The sequence below is a fragment of the Camelina sativa genome, chromosome 17 (genome assembly GCF_000633955.1).
Source record: "Camelina sativa cultivar DH55 chromosome 17, Cs, whole genome shotgun sequence".
Classification (NCBI taxonomy): domain Eukaryota; kingdom Viridiplantae; phylum Streptophyta; class Magnoliopsida; order Brassicales; family Brassicaceae; genus Camelina; species Camelina sativa.
Window position 1 is genome coordinate 24825097 of NC_025701.1, and position 19179 is coordinate 24844275.

Here is a 19179-nt window from a genome sequence, read left to right on the forward strand (position 1 = left end):
TTTTTTTTTTTTTTTTTTGGACTCTACTCGATTTTGTTTCAGTCAGCGAGCTCGGCGTATTCGATGGTTTGTCGCTATGAGCGCAGACTGAAGGCTGCCGACCGTGAGACTGCTCTCGCCGAAGCTGGATTGAAGGATTGTCAGAATCAGATCGGCAAGTATCGGTCCGAGTCGACTAAATCTTGGCGGGAGTTTGATCACCTGAAGGAGGAGAATCGCCAATTGCAATGGTCATTGGAGCGCTCTTGTGCTGATGTTACTCGCTTGGAAGCCTCTGCTCAGCGAGCTATGGAAGACTTTGACCATCGGCTTAAGTTGTCAGTTGAGAAAAGGGCCGAGGAGGTTCGCCGCGAAGTGAGGGAGAGTTACCGCGAGCGGTCGAACCAAATTCGTCATCATATCTGGGATGCGAGGCGGGCTTTTAACACAATGATAATGAAGGCCAAAGCAGGTCGACGATCTTGTGAAGGGTGGCTGCGTGATTCCGGCTTAGACGATCCACTTTGTTGTTGATGGTTCGGCTTTTTGGGATAACGGTGTGGATGGTATTGAGATTTTTCCGCTTGTGAATGACGAGTACGTGGTGACCCCGACTGCTGAGCATGTTGCGGCCAACCCTCGGTGTATTCAGGGTTACGATGAGGTCGTTGATTTTGACGAGTATGGCTCGAACATGCCGTCCGCTGCTACCGAGATCGCGGACGAGCTGGGGGCGAGTCTAGGCAAAGTTAGAATTTGCCATAGCCCCCCCCCTTTTTTGACGAAATAAGGCTTTGTGACGGTAAAAGTATTCGGGACTCTTGGACCCTTCGGTTTTGTCATAGTAAATGCCTGATTTGAATGATGAGTTACTTTTCCAAGGCGTTTCTCATCATTACCGCGTGTGGATGTTGTGTGTGGCGTGATTTTTATTGCAAGGTTTCGATTGGCTGAGGAGGGAGGCGCATTAAATGTGGGCAAGCGGATGGGCGTTTGATTAATGCGATGTCTCTTCGTACTCCTTTGCCCTTGCTATATAAAGGGAGGCGTGGGTGGGCGAGTAAACCACACAACTTTCTTCTTCTTCTCTTGTTTTTTTTATTGCTAACTTGCTCTTCACTTTCTTTTGTCTTTTCTTGCTTGATCATGAGTGACTCCGATGACTCTGGGGAGTGGGTTCCAGCAAACCGTCATGATCGGGTCGTTTTTGGTTATCCTCGAACCGATTGCTCACCGTCACCAGTTCGTGTTGATCCGGCTCAACCTAGTCATGGATCAGTCCGTTTCGTCGAAGCTCGTCCTCACGACTTGTTCTTCCCATGGAGGAGGCCACCTGATGTGACCGTGGGTCGCGGATGCGGAATGGATGGAGGAATCGTCTTCGGACAGAACTCGGCACGAGAGACTTTCCTCGGACAACGTTTGAGGATTCGAATCTAGGGAAGATTCAAACGAGTGAAACGAGAAATGGCAAGATTCCAACGAGCCATTTGTGAATACGGTCGTGAAGCCTCTATCGGATCGAACGGATGCAGAACGGACACATGGATGCGGTAAACGACTAAGTGTAGTTTTGGTAAGATGCGGAGGTGGAAGCGATAATAGATGGAACGATGAAAAAGAAGATGGATTGAATGACGACACAAGAGGTTTGGCTCTTCTCTTGATACGGTCACTAACAAGATCGAACCCGGTTCGAGGCTTGTTAGGGTTTTCTCGATGTTCAATCCCGGATTGAAGAAAGAGAAGAGTGAGACAAGATCAAGATTCGCTCTTGAGAAAGGTTTAATTTCATTCAAGTCTAAGGAGAAACAAAGAGCTAAGAGGAGTTTAAATAGCTAGGTTAAGGAAGGGGCTTAAGGACACGCAAACTCATCTTGGTCCGCACATTGTCTTTTGACGTGTTATGTTTGCAATGAGAACACATCGCCTCATTTGACTAACAAGCTTAGCCACAAAACACTCTTAACGGTCCAAAAGGAATATTCCAATGTTCAATTTAAACCAAAATATAAGAGGGAAGAGAGATAACCGCCTTTGGCCTTGACGCGGGAAGCGACTTGGCGTTAGACATTTTGCACCAAGCTCAAAAACTCGTTAAAACCTTCTCCAGTAAACCCAGTGGGAAAAAACCAAGCTTAAGTGACTTTGATGTCTTCAATCTTGGTTAAGAGTGAAGACCAAACGAACTGAGTCTTCAAGGTCTTCATGGATCAGTGGGCGTTGGGTGAATGACCGGACGAACAGGTTAAGCCGTTGCTTGGCCGCCTTTGCTGAGCTCCTTGATCGTGTGGTGGCTCCGGGAGGATCGTTGGTGCCTTGGCTGCATCCGATGCGTCTTGGTCAGGCGTCTCGGTCACGTCCGGCGTGTCTTGGTCGTCTTGGCCGAGCTCCCGTCCTGCGATCACATCATTCCCTCCCCCTTGATAAGGTTTTGTCCCCAAAATATCTCCGTCTTCACCTACATCAAACGGAACGAGGTCAGTTACATTGAAAGAGGTTGATGTGGTATACTCACCTGGAAGCTCGAGGCGGTAGGCATTATCGTTGATCTTTTCAACGATCCTTAATGGTCCGTCTCCTTGGGGGCTGAGTTTATCCTTGCGTTTCTGCTGGAACCGTTCCGGCCTTAAGTGAAGGCACACCCAGTCGCCAGGCTTAAACTGCATCGGTTTACGTCCACGGTTCAAGAAGCGTGCGTACTGCTCATTTCTTCGTTCGATGTTTGCTCGAACATCCTCGTGCAGCGTCTTAACCAGCTCTGCTCTCGCGGCTCCGTCTTGGTTCTCGGTCTCGTCTGGTGGTAGAGGAAGGAGATCCAATGGTGTAAGCGGCTTGAACCCATAGGCGACTTCGAAGGGTGACTTCTTCGTGGACGAGTGCACCGCCTGATTGTATGCGAACTCGATAATGGGGATGCATTCGAGCCAGGAGCCCTTGTTACTTGCGATTACTGTGTGGAGTAAGGCGCCTATCGAACGGTTGACAACCTCTGTTTGGCCGTCAGTCTGCGGGTGAGCAGCGGTGGAGTAGAGGAGCTTTGTTTCGAGCTTCCTCCAAATGGTGCGCCAGAAGTGACCGAGGAACTTTGGGTCTCAGTCGGAGATGATAATGCGTGGGACGCCATGGAGCCTGATCACTTGACTGAAGAACAAGTTCGCCAATTGCACGGCGTCATTGTTCTTGTTGCACGGTATGAAGTGTGCCATCTTGGAGAACCTGTCCACAACCACCATGATGCTATCCTTATGCGCCAAGAGAGGTAGGCCGAGGATGAAGTCCATTGAAAGATCGATCCAGGGTGCGCTTGACACCGGCAAGGGCATGTAGAGGCCATGTGGATGTGTTGTCGACTTGGAGATGCGACACACGATGCAACAATCACAATGCTTCTCCATCAGGTCATTTTCGGCCAGTAGAAGTGCTCTCGAAGCACGGCCAACGTCTTAGTGATACTGAAATGACCTGATAAGCCTCCACTGTGGGCTTCTCGAACAAGCAACTCCCGGATATAACCATTTGGTATACACAGCCGTCGCCCTCTGAACAGGAACCCCTCATGAAGGGAGAATTCAGTGTATATTCTCTTCCTATGGTTCTGGAAACAATCTTCAAACTCAGCGTCTCCAGCATATGCATCCTTGATGCTTTCAAAACCCAACACACGAGCGTCCATGGTGGTGATGAGAGTGTGTCTCCTTGACAATGCATCGGCCACCACATTTTCCTTGCCCTTCTTGTATTTGATGACGTAAGGAAACAATTCTATGAACTCCAACAACTTTGCATGGCGTCTCTTGAGATTGGTTTGGCAGCGGAGATGCTTCAAGATTTCGTGATCAGTGTGAATCACAAACTCTCTCGCCAGCCGGTAGTGTTGCCAAACCTCCATTGCACGAACGAGGATGTATAACTCCTTGTCATAAGTTGGATAGTTCAGCGCTGCTCCACTAAGCTTCTCACTGAAATACGCCACGGGCTTGCCTCCTTGAGTCAAAACGGCTCCGATCCTGACTCCCAAAGCATTGCATTCGACCTCGAAGCTTTTGTTGAAGTCATGCAAGGTGAGCAAGGGGGCTTGTGTGAGGCACCTCTTGAACTCAATGAAAGCTCGGTCTTGTTCTTCTCCCCAATGAAACTCGCTGTTCTTTTTGATAACAGCGGTGAGAGGCGCGGCGACCGTACTGAAGTCTCTTACGAATCTCCGATAGAAGCTCGCGAGGACGTGGAACGATTGAACTTGTGTTATGCTTGTTGGCGTAGGCCACTCCTCTATTGCGTGAATCTTCTCTCCATCGACTTTAAGGCCCTGCAAACTCACAACAAAGCCTAGGAAGACCAATTCATCAGCAGCAAAAACGCACTTTTTCAAGTTTGCGTATAATTGCTCTTCATAGAGAGTAAACAAGACTGACTCTATATGCTTAACATGATCAGACAAGTAGAACTATAGACAAGTATATCATCAAAGTAAACCACTACAAACTTATTGATGAATGCTCTTAAAATGTGGTTCATGAGACACATAAATGTAGAAGGGGCATTAGAAAGACAGAATGGCATTACCAACCATTCGTACAAATCCTGTTTTGTTTTGAAGGCTGTCTTCCATTCATCGCCTTCCTTCATACGAACTTGGTGATAGCCACTCATCAAGTCGATCTTTGAGAAGACGCTGGCGCCAATTAGTTTGTCGAGCATATCATCGAGGCGTGGGATGGGGTGGTGATACTTAATGGTGATGTTGTTGACGGCTCTACAGTCGACACACATCCGCCACGACCCGTCCTTCTTGGGCACTAGGAGAACAGGAACAGCGCACGGACTCAAGCTCTCTCGAACGTATCCTTGCGCCATTAACTCCTTGACTTGTCGCTCAAGCTCCTTCGCCTCTTCGAGGATGACTCGGTATCTGGCCGGTTCGATAGTTCTTCTCCCGGGACAAGGTCGATTTGGTGTTCAATGCCTCTGATCGGTGGTAGACCTTCGGGAAGCTCCTCCGGAAACACGTCGGCGAAGCGCCTAAGGACATCGCGGATCACCTCCGGTAAGGCGTCGATCGAACCTTCGAGACCTGAAAGCAGCACATCTTGAAAAACCATCAATAACACTTGGCCAGAGTCCCTAATGGACTTCCTAACATCACCATATTGAACTAAAAAATTCTTTCTATCGTCCAAGTCTTTAGACAACTTGTTTTTCATTTCATTTACTTGCGTGGGGCTCAAGGGTTTCAAGCAAATACGTTTGTTGTCATGAACAAAATAGTATTGGTTCGTGTGGCCGCACTGCGTGGTTTGCTTATCAAACAGCCATGGTCTCCCCAATAAGAGGTGGCTAGCTTGCATAGGCACCACGTCGCATAGGACTTGGTCCTTATACGGACCGACACTAAACGAGACCACGACCTGTTCTTTGACGTGGATCACAGTCTTGTCATTTAACCAGTTCAAACGATAGGGACGAGGGTGGTTTGTGGTCTCAAGAGATAATTTCTTGACAAGACTAGAATTTGCAACATTTGTGCAAGATCCGCCGTCTATAATCAAGCCACAAACAATACCACTTACAGTGTACCTAGTGTGGAAGATGTTGTCGTATTGGTTGGCGTCATCGGCGGCTACGCTTGCGTTCAAGATGCGGAGAATCATCAACAGTTCTCCGACTTCGGGCTCAGCTACGGCTTCTTCCAGTTCAGCCTCTCCTCGAACGTTCTCCTCGGTCGCCTCATCTTCGGACTCGATCTTGTCGGCTTTGGTAAGGATCATTGTGCGGGCGTTTGGAAAATCACGAGCGTAGTGTCCTCTCTCTTGACACTTGAAGAATACAATGTCGCGGCTCCGGACGTCGCTAGTGTTGCGTCTCGGATCTTGGCATTCATTTTTGGCCGGCTCCCTTGGTTTAAATCTTGAGTCCGCACTGGTTTAAATCTTGAGTCCGCACTGATCACACAAAGATTTTTATTTTGTCACCAATGATTAAGGACAGCTCACACAAATCAAACCTACGACTAAAACAAAAAGCAAAAGCAAAAGTACTAAACGACAAGGTTTGCTTTATGGTCAAGAACAAAAACGCGGAAACAAAAAGAAACTCTAGCATTTTCGATGTAAAAGTAAACAAGCAAGAACATAGATGAACACTAAGGTGAACAGAAGAACAATATGAACCGCTAACAACCTAAACAAACGATGAACAACACCAAACATGCACCAAATTAAACCTGATGACAAAACGGAACAAACGGGACAAGATGATGCATACTAAACTATCAAACAACCTAAAGATCAAAACTTTAAACAAAAGAAAAGAGTTTTAGAACGAAACAACCTCGTAGGAGCTTTTGAAGCTCTGATACCAAGCTGATGTGACCGTGGGTCACGGATGCGGAACGGATGGAGGAATCGTCTTCGAACAGAACTCGGCAAGAGATACTTTCCTCGCACAAGGTTTGAGGATTCGAATCTAGGGAAAATTCAAACGAGTGAAACAAGAAATGGCGAGATTCCAACGAGCCGTTTGTGAATACGGTCGTGAAGCCTCTATCGGATTGAACGGATGCAGAACGGACGGACGGATACGGTAAACAACTAAGTGTAGTTTTGTAAGATGCGGAGGTGAAAGCGATAAGAGATGGAACGATGAAAAAGAATATGGATTGAATGACGAGACAAGAGGTTTGGCTCTCCTCTTGATATGTTCACTAACAAGGTCGAACCCGGTTCGAGGCTTGTTAGGGTTTTCTCGATGTTCAATCCCGAATTGAAAAAGACAAGTGTGAGACAAGATCAAGAGGAATTTAAATAGCTAGTTTAAGGAAGGGGCTTAAGGACACGCGGACTCATCTTGGTCCGCACATCGTCCTTTGACGTATTCTGTTTGCATTGAGAACACGTCGCCTCCTTTGACTAACAAGCTTAGCCACAAAACACTCTTAACGGTCCAAAAGGAATATTCCAATTTTAAATTTAAACCAAAATATAAGAGGGAAGAGAGATAACCGCCTTTGTCCTTGACGCGAGAAGCGTGGCCTTAGACGTTTTGCACCAAGCTCAATGGCTCTTGAAAACCTTCTCCAGTAAATCCAATGGGAAAAAACCCGGAGTAAGGAAAAAGAGTACACATCCTTGCTAAAGTGACTTTGATGTCTTCACTCTTGGGTAAGAGTGAAGACCAATGAACTGAGTCTTCAAGGTCTTCATGGATTGGTGGGCGTTGGGTGAATGACCGGACGAACAGGTTGAGCCGTTGCTTGGCCACCTTTGCTGAGCTCCTTGATCGTGTGGTGGCTCCCGGGAGGATCGTTGGTGCCTTGGCCACGTCCGAAGTAGGCGTCTTGGCCGCGTCCGATGTGTCTTGGTCAGGCGTGTCTTGGTTGTCTTGGCCGAGCTCCCGTCCTGCGATCAGATCACCACCGGTTGCAGCCGCATCACCTCCTTTTCAGCTGTTGCCGTGGGATTTTGTGTCGGGCATTGCTGAGGAAAGGCGTCAGGCGGTTAGCTGGTTTAGTACGGTTAGTTTGACATTCGCCTTTTGCTTGCTTTGAAAATTGTCGTTCTCAAATTCTTGACTCTTTGGTTTTCTTCTCTCTCCTCCCTTTCGTTTTTTTTGGTAGATTGAGATTCAATATCGTGCCTATCGTCGTCGGCATGAGTTTTTGGTCGAGCGGATGATGGATCTCGAGATGGGAATGAGGAAATTGGAGGTTGGGCCGGAATATTGGGAGCGGTTCGGGTTTGGGAGATTCCGTGTGATGCCTTTCTGGCTTCGTGACCGAGTTCGTGCCCTTAGCCGTGGGGGTCATGGAAGTCTTTGAGGACACCCGGCATGTTATTTATCATATTATTTTTATGAACTGGTTTTTGCGCCTGTGTGTGGGGTCGCTAACTCTTTTCAGGGCCCTTGTCTTGCTCTTGGGCATAATGTGTGTTTTTTGTTGAACATTTCACCCGATTGGCGGGTTATTTTAAGATATGATTTGCTATATTTTGGTTGTTGTTTTTTTTTTGTTTGGTTATTCTCGACAGTGAGACGTCACTCATCTTATTATGTCGAGCCGAAAGACTTTGTTCGAAACCATGTGCTTTTTGCTTGTAGTTTGCTTTTGCAGGGGGTCGCTGTTAAATTTCGGGAGCGGGAAGCATTGAGTTCGCGTATTGAAGTCTGGCTTATACCTTGCCTTGGATCAAAGAGATTGTGCGCAAGCGGCGGCTTACGTTGCACGTCGATCTCAGTCTATTTGCTGGTATTGCTTGGGGCCCGGCTTTTACCGACACTTCGCGTGGAGTGTGGCTTTTTGTTTGTGTTGTTTTTTTTTAGTCGGACAAATGACCAAATTGCCGACCTTATTTGCTTACACGCTTTGTTTTGTTTTCTTTTTTTATGATGTTTGTCAATTTTTGTAAAGCAGTATACTTAAATAAAATAAATACCGAAGTTATTTGCAAAGAAAATTTTTATAAGTAGTGGCTACACCTTTTCAGGCTGCCTACGTACCTCCTTTCTTTTTTAGAGGATCAAGCCGATGGTAGTTCAGATTACATAGATAGTAGATGCTCTTAGTCAGAAATAAATATCCTTTTTTATTTTTATTTTTTTTTGTAGAAATAACGCTTAAGGTTGCCAGCGTTCCAAGATCGCGGAATTGCTTCACCGGACATGGTGATTAGCTTGTAGACTCCTGGGCGGACGATTTTGGACACTTGGTACGGACCTTCCCACTTTGCGCCGAGCTTCTCAGCCTTGAGCTCGGCGGTATTCTCAAACACTTTGCGTAAAACGAGATCTCCTTCTCTGAAAGATCGCAGGTTGACCTTTTTGTTATAGTTACGGGCTGCCGATTGTTGGTAGTTCTGAATTTGGACTAAGGCATGGTCCCGCAGTTCCTAGATCTCGTCTAGGCTATCGTAAAGCATTTCGTCGTTTAGCTCTAGGTTTTTGACTAGAATGGTTTGGCGTAAACTGCCGACGCTGACTTTGGTCGGTGCCATTGCTTCCAAACCGTAAACTAGTGAAATTTGTGTTTGTCCTGACACACTTCGCGGGGTTGTTCGGTGAGACCATAGCCGCAATCCAGCTTGTCGGCCCAGAGTCCTTTCTTCTCTTCGAGTCGCTTCTTTAGGCCATTTATGATTGTCTTGTTGGTTGCTTCGGCCTGGCCGTTACCTTGGGGGTACCTTGGAGTTGACTTGCTAAGGCGGATGCGCTAGCTTGCGCAGAAGTCATCGAATTTCTTGGATATGAATTGCGACCCATTATCAGTGACGCTCTCGTATGGTAATCCATGTCAGCATATTATATTTTTCCAAACGAAATTATAGATCTCATTTGCTTGGATTTTCTTATAGGACTCGGCCTCGACCCATTTAGTGAAGTAGTCCGTCAATATAAGGAGGAACTTTTTGCCGCGCGAGGCTGACAGTGGTCCGACAATATCCATCGCCCATCTCATGAACGGGTACGGTGCTGTTGTGGTGGAGAGTAATTCCGCCGGGGCGTGTATATCAGATGCGTGCCTCTGACATTTTCGCATTTAACGGCAAATTGCTCGCAATCACTGACCATAGTTGGCCAGTATATTCCATCGCGTCGCCTGAATGGTTTCCACCGGCTCCTTCATTTGTTTCCTACATTGCCTGGTGGGCCTCTTTTGCCGAGATGCAATGCAATAATACGCCGGCTGCACTCCATCGGTAGAGCTGCCCTTCAATTGTGGCGTATTGTGCCGCTTTCTTCTTTAGACGCCGGGCCTACCACTTGTCCGCGGGGACTGTTCCTTCATTGATGTATTGAAGTATCTCTTGTCGCCAATCGGTCGGCTGGACATCGCTAGGTCGCATTTCTTCATTGAGTTCGGCAGGCTCCATCGGGTCGGCGGATATTACATTGACGTGAGCCCCGGCGTCGATGCTACTTGTAGAAATGCTCTTGACCGGGATTACTCGACGTAAGTCCGGGACTGAGGTTGACAGTAAAGCAGCCAAAGCTTCTGCAGGAGCATTAGCACTTCGTGGTATTTTGTCGATTACGAAATGATCAAACCCTTGTGCGAGCTCCCTAACTATCTTCAAGTAGGCATCCATGCGACCGCATTTGGTGCCGTACTCATTGTTATATTGGTTGGCGACGAGCTGGGAATTGCAATAGGCATGAAGCCGCTTCACGCCGATCCCTGCTGCAAGTTGCATCCTGGTAAGTAATGCTTCATATTCAGACTCATTGTTTGTTGCGGTGAAGTTGAGGCGGAACGATTGCTCGACGACCTCTCCGGTAGGTGATGTGAAGCGAATTCTGATCCCAGAACTATGCTGCGACGATGCTCCGTCGACGTATAAATACCAGTTTTCTTTGGTCGGAGTAGAAGAGATGAAACGTTGTGGCAGTTCGACTATAAATTCTGCCAACACCTGGGATTTCATGCATGTTCGGCCGAGGTACTCGATGTCATACTCACTAAATTCGACTGCCCATTTTGCCATGCGACCGGATTTTCCCGGGCTATGAAGAATTTGCCGTAGGGGTTGGTTTGTGAGGATCGCGATCGTATGCGACTGGAAATAGGGCCTAAGTTTACGAGCCAAGATGACCACGACGTAGCCTAATTTTTCCAAGTTTGGATATCGTAGCTCGGCCCCGTCCAAATTCTTGCTTACGTAGAAAATAGGCTTTTGCTCGCCTCGGTCATCTCTGACTAGTACCCCGCTAACTGCCGATTCAGAAACAGCGATGTACAGGTAGAGCTACTCTCCTTCTTCGGGCTTCGAGAGTATGGGTGGGGTGGTCAAATAAGTTTTTAACTCGACGAACGCATGTTCGCATTCGGTCGTCCAGTCGTACTCCTTGTTTGTTGATGGCAGCAACTGGTAAAACAACAAGCTCTTGTCGGTTTATCGTGAGATGAATCGGTTAAGGGCTGCTATTCTGCCGGTCAGACGCTGGACTTCGCGTTTGTTCCTTGGCGAGGGCATATCGAGTATAGCCTTTATTTGTTTTCGGTTTGCCTCTATTCCTCTTTTAGTGACGATATACCCTAGAAATTTGCCGGACGTCACGCCGAATGAACATTTCTCCGGGTTAAGCTTCATGTTATACTTGTTCAGAGTTTGAAAACATATTTGCAAGTGCCCGACATGATCGCTTGCGCTTGCAAACTTGACTAGCATATCGTCTATGTATACCTCCATGGTTATCCCTAGCTGGTCGCCGAACATCTTATTGACGAGGCGCTGATAGGTGGCTCCCGCATTTTTTAATCCGAACGGCATGACCTTGTGGCAGAACGTGCCTTGATCGGTAATAAAGGCAGTCTTCTCGCGGTCATCGGTGTGTATCAAGATTTGGTTATACCTCGAGAAGGCATCCATGAAGGAGAGCAGTGCATTCCCTGCCGTGGCTTCGACGAGCCTCTCGATATGCGGCAACGGATAACTATCCTTGGGGCAGGCTTTGTTTAGGTCCATGAAGTCGATGCAAACCCTGTTCTTCCCATTTTTCTTTTTTACTACCACCGGATTTGCTAGCCATTCGGGATACTTGACCTCCATGATAGATCCGCCTGCGAGCAATTTCTTGACCTCGTCATTTACCGCCTTGGATCATTCGGGGCCGAGCTTACGCTGCTTTTGCTTGACGGGTTTGTAGGTCGGGCCAACGTTTAGCTTGTGGCTCGTGACGTCCATGCTAATTTCGATCATGTTGTCAAAAGACCAGGCAAGGGTAGAAACATTATCTTTCAAGAATTGAATCAAGTCTGCTCTTATCGCTGGGTCAAGGTCTGCGCCAATACCGACGCACCGCTTTGGGTCGCTCTAGTCGATATTGATTTCCTCAATCAGATGATGACTTAGAATTTCCTCAGGACTGGGAGCTGGTAACTCGTCCAGCTCTTTCTTTGATTGCTATAAATCGACGGCTTTTCGTAGTTTGCACTCAAATAACAACACAGTTCCTGGCGTCCGCCTGATTTCCCTTGATCGTAAATATTTGGCCGAACAGAGGGAATTTAACACACTGATGGTAAGTTGACGGGACGGCCTGCATGTCATGAATCCAGGGGGATCCTAGAATGATGTTATAGACTGCTGGCTTATCGACGATGACAAACTTATGCCACGAGGATATGCCGGACACATAGATCGGCAACTTGATTGTGCCGGACGACATCATGTAATTTCCGTCGAATCCTCTGAGCGGCCTGATTGACGGTTTGATTTCTCTGTTGTTGACTTCTATTTTTTCGAGGACGTCTCTGAAGATAACGTTGATGGAGCTCCCCGTGTCAATCATGATCCTTGTTACTTCGCTTTCGCCGATGTGCAATTCGATGACGAGAGGATCGTTGTGTGGAAAGTTGACCTCAGCCAGGTCGTCTGCCATGAACGTGATTGGCGGTACGAAAGGTGGGACTTTAACTGGCCATACAGCGGCTGTGCCGGCCTTTACGTAGTCACGGATTGATCGTACGGAATCTCTGCAGGCTGTCAGTCCTCCCATTATCATATCAACACAACGGGGAGGTGGCCATTGGTCGCCGTTGGGTTGGCATAGAGGGTGTAAGTGCCGAACTCCGTTGGAAATTTAACGCATTGGTGGTATGTTAAGACCACGGCCTTCATTTTGTGGAGCCAGGACGTACCAAGGATGACGTTATACGCACTTGGTCTGTCAAGGACAGCGAAATCGAAGAGGTGGACCGTTCCACCGACGTATATTGGGAGTATGACCGTGCCTAGGCAGGTGAGGGAGCTTCCATCGAAACCGGTCAGGGTTTGCACTTCTGGCATAGCAAGGTGTAGGTCGACTTTTATCTGGGGAAGCGCTCTCCTGAAGACAACATTTACTGAACTTCCCGTGTCGATTAAGACGTCTGGGACTAGGCAGTCACCGATATTCATTTCAACGACGACAGGTCCTATGGGCGAAGTTTGCAACCCAGCAGCAACTTCTTCTCTGAACATGATTAGAACATATGATCGACACATAGGCGTACTACTAGGTAACCAATCGCGTTCAGTTCTTTCCACGTCATGGACGGGATATACGACACAAGGCGAGTTAGGGTCGAATGGGAGGCTTCCCCTTATGACATTGATCCTGCGACGGGTCGGGGGTGGTGGCGCGTCAGCCGGCTGGTTTTCCTGTCCGCCTGCCTAGTTACCAGCTTTGGGTTGGTTATTGGGCATTGGTCGGTTATTGGGACGGCCTTGTTGCCCTAGGCGTCCTCGTGCGTTACCTCGTCCTCGCGGGGCGTTGCTTTTGTACTAGTACAGCTGTACAGTGACCTCACCATTAAGATACTTTCCTAGCAGTTCATTCTGTAGGTGCCTGCAAGATTGTGTTGAGTGTCCGGTGTATTCATGCAATTCGCAGTAGAGGTTATGGTCAGGCTCCTCCCTCGCGCCCTTTGTTGGGGTCGTAGGTATTAGAGCGGACAAGCTAGCGGCTGGGGGCGGTTGGGCGTTGTTGACGAGGTATGTCGCGCCCCGTTTCTTACTGTCTGCGAGGTATTCTTTGTCGAGATGCTGACGAGGCTCATGGTATACCTCTTTTGCCTTGCTAGTTGACAGTTGGGCTCCAGTGGAGGAGCGCTTTCTATCGAAGACGACCTTTTCTTCTTCCATTTCGATTTGGACTCCTGCTCGATGGAGGGCATCTTGGAAAGTAGGGAATCTGTTCAACTTAAGATCTTCGCGGAACTTTGACTCATACCACAGAACCTTTTGGAGGCGGCGAGCGAAACGCTATGGGGGGCATTCACCTGTGTGGCAATCTTTTTAAACCTATCCATGAATTTTCGCAATGGCTCATGCTCTCCTTGCTCGATATTGTGGAGGTCGGCGATTGTCGCGGTGGGGATAGCCAGGATCGAGTATTGTTTCAAAAAGGTCAACGAGAGTGTGCGGAAGCTGTCGATTGAATCGGGCGGCAAGGAAGAAAACCAGCCTAGGGCGTCACCACTCATGTTTTCTATAAACAGCTTGCACTTCCCCGCGTCGAGCTCTTCCGGGCGGAATTCGCATCGATGGATCGCGATCTCAAAGGATGTTAAATGATGGGTTGGGTTTGAGTCTCCCTTGTATGGGGTCAGGTGCTTGATTTTACAATCCGGACGAGCGACGACCCGGCGAATTCGCGCAGTAAACGGAGTCTTCTGGGATTGCTCTAGCATGTGGTCTACATCAGGTGCTGCGCTAGTAGCTTGATGGAACTTTCTTGTGACATCTTTGATCTGACTTTTGAGCTCGGCCAATTCTCCATTTTGACCCTTCTCGGCTCTATTGGTGACTTCTGGCTGTCCGGCATTTTCTTGCAACCTTGCACAGATGTTGGAAAAGAAGTGAAACGTTCCTCCATTTTCTTGTCCTGGGCCTCTATCTTTTCGAGTATGCTTCTCATTAATGCGCCTACATCGAGGGCGCTTGTTCCTTCTCCTACCGATCCGTTCGGCGTTGCCGGGGCTCGGGTCGGCGGTATTTGTGGAAGCTCTTCCTGGGCTTGCTGAATGTGGTCCGGCGTATCCGCTACGTACCCATCGCTTCCTGTGATATCTCCTTCTGTCATCTTTCAAGACGTACTTCTTTGATGTTGGACTTTCTTTAAAAGTTCCCCTTGTTTCTTTTCCCTGGATGCGCACCAAATGTTGAACGAGTAATGCTACTAGCTCAGGAATAATATTTAAGGAAGGCGAAACAAAGGACTTTATTAAGATTGTCAAAGATCGTCGAATTACAAGGTATCTGCTAAAAGCCGATCGGCTAATTACAGAGTTATGTATTCTCAAATTGACTAATAACACTGAAAGCTAGAATTGGACGAGCTCCAGACTCCTACCGTCTGTTCCTTTTTCCCTTCTACACGTCGCTTCCTTGGTATTTATAGTTGATGGGACGCTTCATCTTTCTGCCTCGGGATCGATGTGGTACTATCATACAAAAACTAGTAACAGAAACGTTTTGTAAGAACAGCAAAAACGTTTTTGATAATATCATACAAGTTTACCAAATCAGTATTCTTTTAAAACAAAGAAAAATAGTCGATATTTTTAATTAAAAATTTTCATCAAAAACCAAAAACAACATTGATAATAAAACAAAATCTAAGCCCTAAAACGACATTTAATTTCGACTGAAATGGAGGGAGTTGCTAAATCAATTTATCAATAGATTGACTATGGATCTTTGGGCTATATATATACTTTCTTGTAGTGATCTAACGATAGTTTTAACCATAGATTTCCAAATTACAAAACGCCAAAAGAATATTGTAAGAGAGAAACAAAGAGGAAAATAGTTGTAAGACAAAAAATAAAGGTTTAGTAAATTTTAAGTAACTAATTTGGGGGTTTTTTGTTGGGGGACAAAGGCCTTAGCCAACTTCTTCTCAAGTCGTCTTCATCTTTAACCTTGGCAGACAAATGGCATGCTCTAGACCTGCTCTTGAAACTGATAACACTCAAGAGCCGGCGAATTCGTTTCCTCCACGTCAGTAGAGAACGTGGTGTAGGCTGAGGAATAATCTCCTTCTTCTTCCTGTGGAGCATGACATGTTCATATTGATGATCCCGTGAAGCCTTGCAATGTGCAACTTGATAACTTTCTTTTCCTTTCTCCCATGAAGTTGCTCGGTTGTTTTCGAAGTTGATCGAAATGTATGAATCTATAGATATATATTACAAAATTAATGGAGCAACCTGAATGATCCATAATATCTTATCTTATCTATATAGACGTTTTCAATTTGCTTATTACTATTACATATATTTAATCTAATTTATATATTTTTAAATGTAATGAACATATTATGTAAAAAGAAAAGATATTAAAAAAAAAAAATTGAGCCACGGTTTTACAAAATTTCTAAAGGCATGTTAAACGATTAGAGAGGCCATGTAAATGAGTTAATTGTGGAACAGATCAAGGAGTTTATAAGGTAGCCAAAAAGAGAAAAATCCTGCGGTGACATTGGTACATTTTGTTATGCATGTTTGAGAAACGTGATATTTTATAAAACACCGTATTATCATTTCTAAAATAACATTAATTTATTAAAATTCCATGCGAAAACCATATATATTGATATTATTTTACAGTTTGGCTATGTATACTATATATTAATATATATGATGTAAATAACATAAAAGTGTATATTATATGGTACCTTCTGGACTGATGATAGAGGTATTTTGGTGATCATACTTCTGATCATGATGTCGGAGTTCGAAGAAGCTAAGGAACGAGGAGAGTCTGATAGATTTCTTTGGAGAAAAAACGGTTTTGGGTTCTTGGATGGTTTGGTAGGAAACAGGAGACTGAGGACGTAGTCTCTGTAGAGAAGCCAGGACCAGAAGCCTCTCGTTAAGACAGAGAGGACATACACCTTCGATAAACTCTACTGGGTGGATGTTACAAGAAGATGTTGAGTTTTTTTTGTTCTGTCCTTTCATAGCTTTTCTAAGTGAGAGACAGAGATAAAGAAAGAGGTGAAGAAGTAGAAGATTGTCCTTAGTTTAGAGAATTGATTCCGCAAATCTACTTTATTGAGATGCACAATTTTTCTGTGGGTGCATAGATATAAAGTTTTATGAGCTGTCACTATTTAGAAGACATTAGATAAATACAATCTGATTTCAAAAAAATGTCTTTAAGAAAATATGAAATTTATGATTGATTCGAAATATTAGCATGATTGGTAATGCAGAATATAGTAAAAACACTTGAGAAAAATCTGTAAATGGTTGGTAGTGTACGACAAAAATATGACTCATATGAATTTGAATAATTGAAAAAGTGTGAACTAAAAGTGTTATATGGTTACGGCGAATTTTGGCAGATTCTGACAAATGATTGATTGTATCTTTTAGTCGATTTTAAAGTTAGATAATGTACATCCAACATAAAAACGTTGATATATATTTGTATGAAGAATTTTGCTTAAATATGAGAAGTACGGTTAGTTTCAGTTTTGGGTGCTAGGAAACACTTCCTTTATGTATATCATTCGAACTTGTAGTGAAGTTGCGAATACTACAGCAAGAAGAGGTCCTTGTAACAATATTTACTATTCAAGGTATACTTATCATCCACCATGGTTATATCATGAATTTTTTTTTTTTTTTTTTAATTAATTACTGTTCGAAAAGATAAAATGTCGTATAGGAATTTTCAGTTAGATATCATTTATATTATCTAAATTTCCATTTAAAGTTTATATTAATTTTGCCACTCAAACATATATTTTAGACTACTAAATATGCTTGATTCGTATTTGTTTTGTTACATCCGCGTGATCCAACTTATTCCACTTGAGATATCTACTCCCCATTCTCTATTCACAGCTATAGAAAACATGTGAATGGTGGTGGTTGAAATGCTAATAATATGCATAAATGGCATAATCTTTGCAGTTGATAGAACTAAATCAATTCAATTATCACGCTGTACTTGGGTCCACAGGTTTGCTATCCGGCCACAATCATTATGATCAAGTGTTATTATTATCTTTTGCATATATAAGAGTTTCAAAAGTGCATTTGAGTTTTGGAAGGTTGTGATTTTGTTTTGTAATGCAGACGTATATATCTTCTTTTTCGTTAACTTTGACCAACGCCAAAGGTTATCTTATTTCTCTAGTCCTAAAACTTCTTTAAGTTAGCCAACGAAATAACTTTATTTGTTTAATCTCTTGGACAAATTGATTGATTAATATGCAATCAAGTTTTTTTTTTCTCTTCTTCTTCTTTCCAACTCTACGTCTCTACCGATATATTTCGTACAGTGTAATATTTTCCTTATTTTTGTAAATTGACTTAATGCCATATGCCTTTAACCTCGAACAAGAAAAGAAAATTAGAATTAGCATCCTGCACTTAGCTAGATACCACAAGTGACTACCATCATTGCTCTAGCCCACATAGACTCGAATCACACTTAAAAGCTAGACATTAGTAAAGGCTATCCAATGATTGAGTCAAAAGGATCCTTCTTTGGCGGGTCCTTTAGCTAGAACCTAGAAGACACTCAAGTGCTATTATGATTTTGATAAAAGGATGTCATTAGTGTTTTACCCCTATGATCTTTTATTTTTCGATATTCCACTGTTACTTGGTAATGTGTGAGTTGCCTCTCTCTATTCATTATCGATACAATATATACACATATACAAGAATGTTCTCCAAGTAAACCCTATACACATAAGGGAAGTGAATATTACATATTATCTTGGCTATCACTCCCCCGCAGTCTTAGCGTCGTCTCGGATGATGCTGAGGCTGGATCAGAACTCTGTGAAGAGATTGGTAGGAAGCCCTTTGGTGAATAAATCAGCATATTGATGAGATGAGGGAACATGGAGAACACGAACAGTCCCAAGAGCAACACGTTCACGAACGAAGTGGAGGTCGATCTCGACATGTTTAGTTTGTTGGTGTTGGACTGGATTGGTGGAAAGGTAGACTGCACTGATATTGTCACAGTAGACTAAGGTGGCTTTAGAGAGCGGGTAATGAAGTTCCAGAAGAAGATTACGGATCCATGAGGTCTCGGCAACGACATTGGCGACCCCACGGTATTCGGCTTCGGCGCTAGAACGTGAGACGGTGTGTTGACGTTTGGATGACCAAGAAATAAGATTGTCACCGTGGAAAATACAGTATCCCGAAGTCGATCGTCGTGTAGAAGGACAGCCCGCCCAATCAGCATCGGTGTATGCGATCAAGCCGGAAGGTTNTAGCGTCGTCTCTGATGATGCTGAGGCTGGACCGAAACTCTGTGAAGAGATTTGTTGGTAGCCCTTTGGTGAAGATATCAGCGTATTGATGAGAAGAGGGGACATGGAGAACACGAACGGTGCCGAGGGCAACACGTTCACGGACGAAGTGGAGGTCGATCTCGACATGTTTAGTACGTTGGTGTTGAACTGGATTGGTGGAGAGGTAGACTGCGCTGACGTTGTCACAGTAGACTAATGTTGCTGTGGAGACAGGGTAATGAAGTTCAAGAAGAAGATTACGGATCCATGTAGTCTCGGCGACGACGTTGGCGACCCCACGGTATTCGGCTTTGGCGCTTGAGCGGGACACGGTGTGTTGACGTTTGGACGACCACGAAATAAGATTGTCACCATGGAAGATACAGTAACCTGAGGTTGATCGGCGTGTAGAGGGGCATCCCGCCCAATCGGCGTCGGTGTATGCGATCAGACCGG

General features: G+C 45.2%; 1 protein-coding gene across 1 annotated transcript; it reads right to left on the reverse strand.

The window, feature by feature from the left end:
- On the reverse strand, window positions 15183-16559 carry LOC104757957. The gene is made up of 2 exons (XM_010480750.2): window positions 16135-16559; window positions 15183-15633 (listed from the first exon to the last, which is right to left on the reverse strand). Exons 1-2 carry the CDS (start codon window positions 16418-16420, stop codon window positions 15308-15310), a joined length of 612 nt encoding a protein of 203 aa, XP_010479052.1. The 5' UTR covers window positions 16421-16559; the 3' UTR covers window positions 15183-15307.

Excerpts from the sequence above, each read along its gene's own strand:
- LOC104757957 (XM_010480750.2), bottom strand. The coding sequence starts at position 16,420 with ATGAAAGGACAGAACAAAAAAAACTCAACATCTTCTTGTAACATCCAC. Across the intron at positions 15,634-16,134 it reads CTCTATCATCAGTCCAGAAG|ATTCATACATTTCGATCAAC; the intron begins GTACCATATAAT and ends ATATATCTATAG.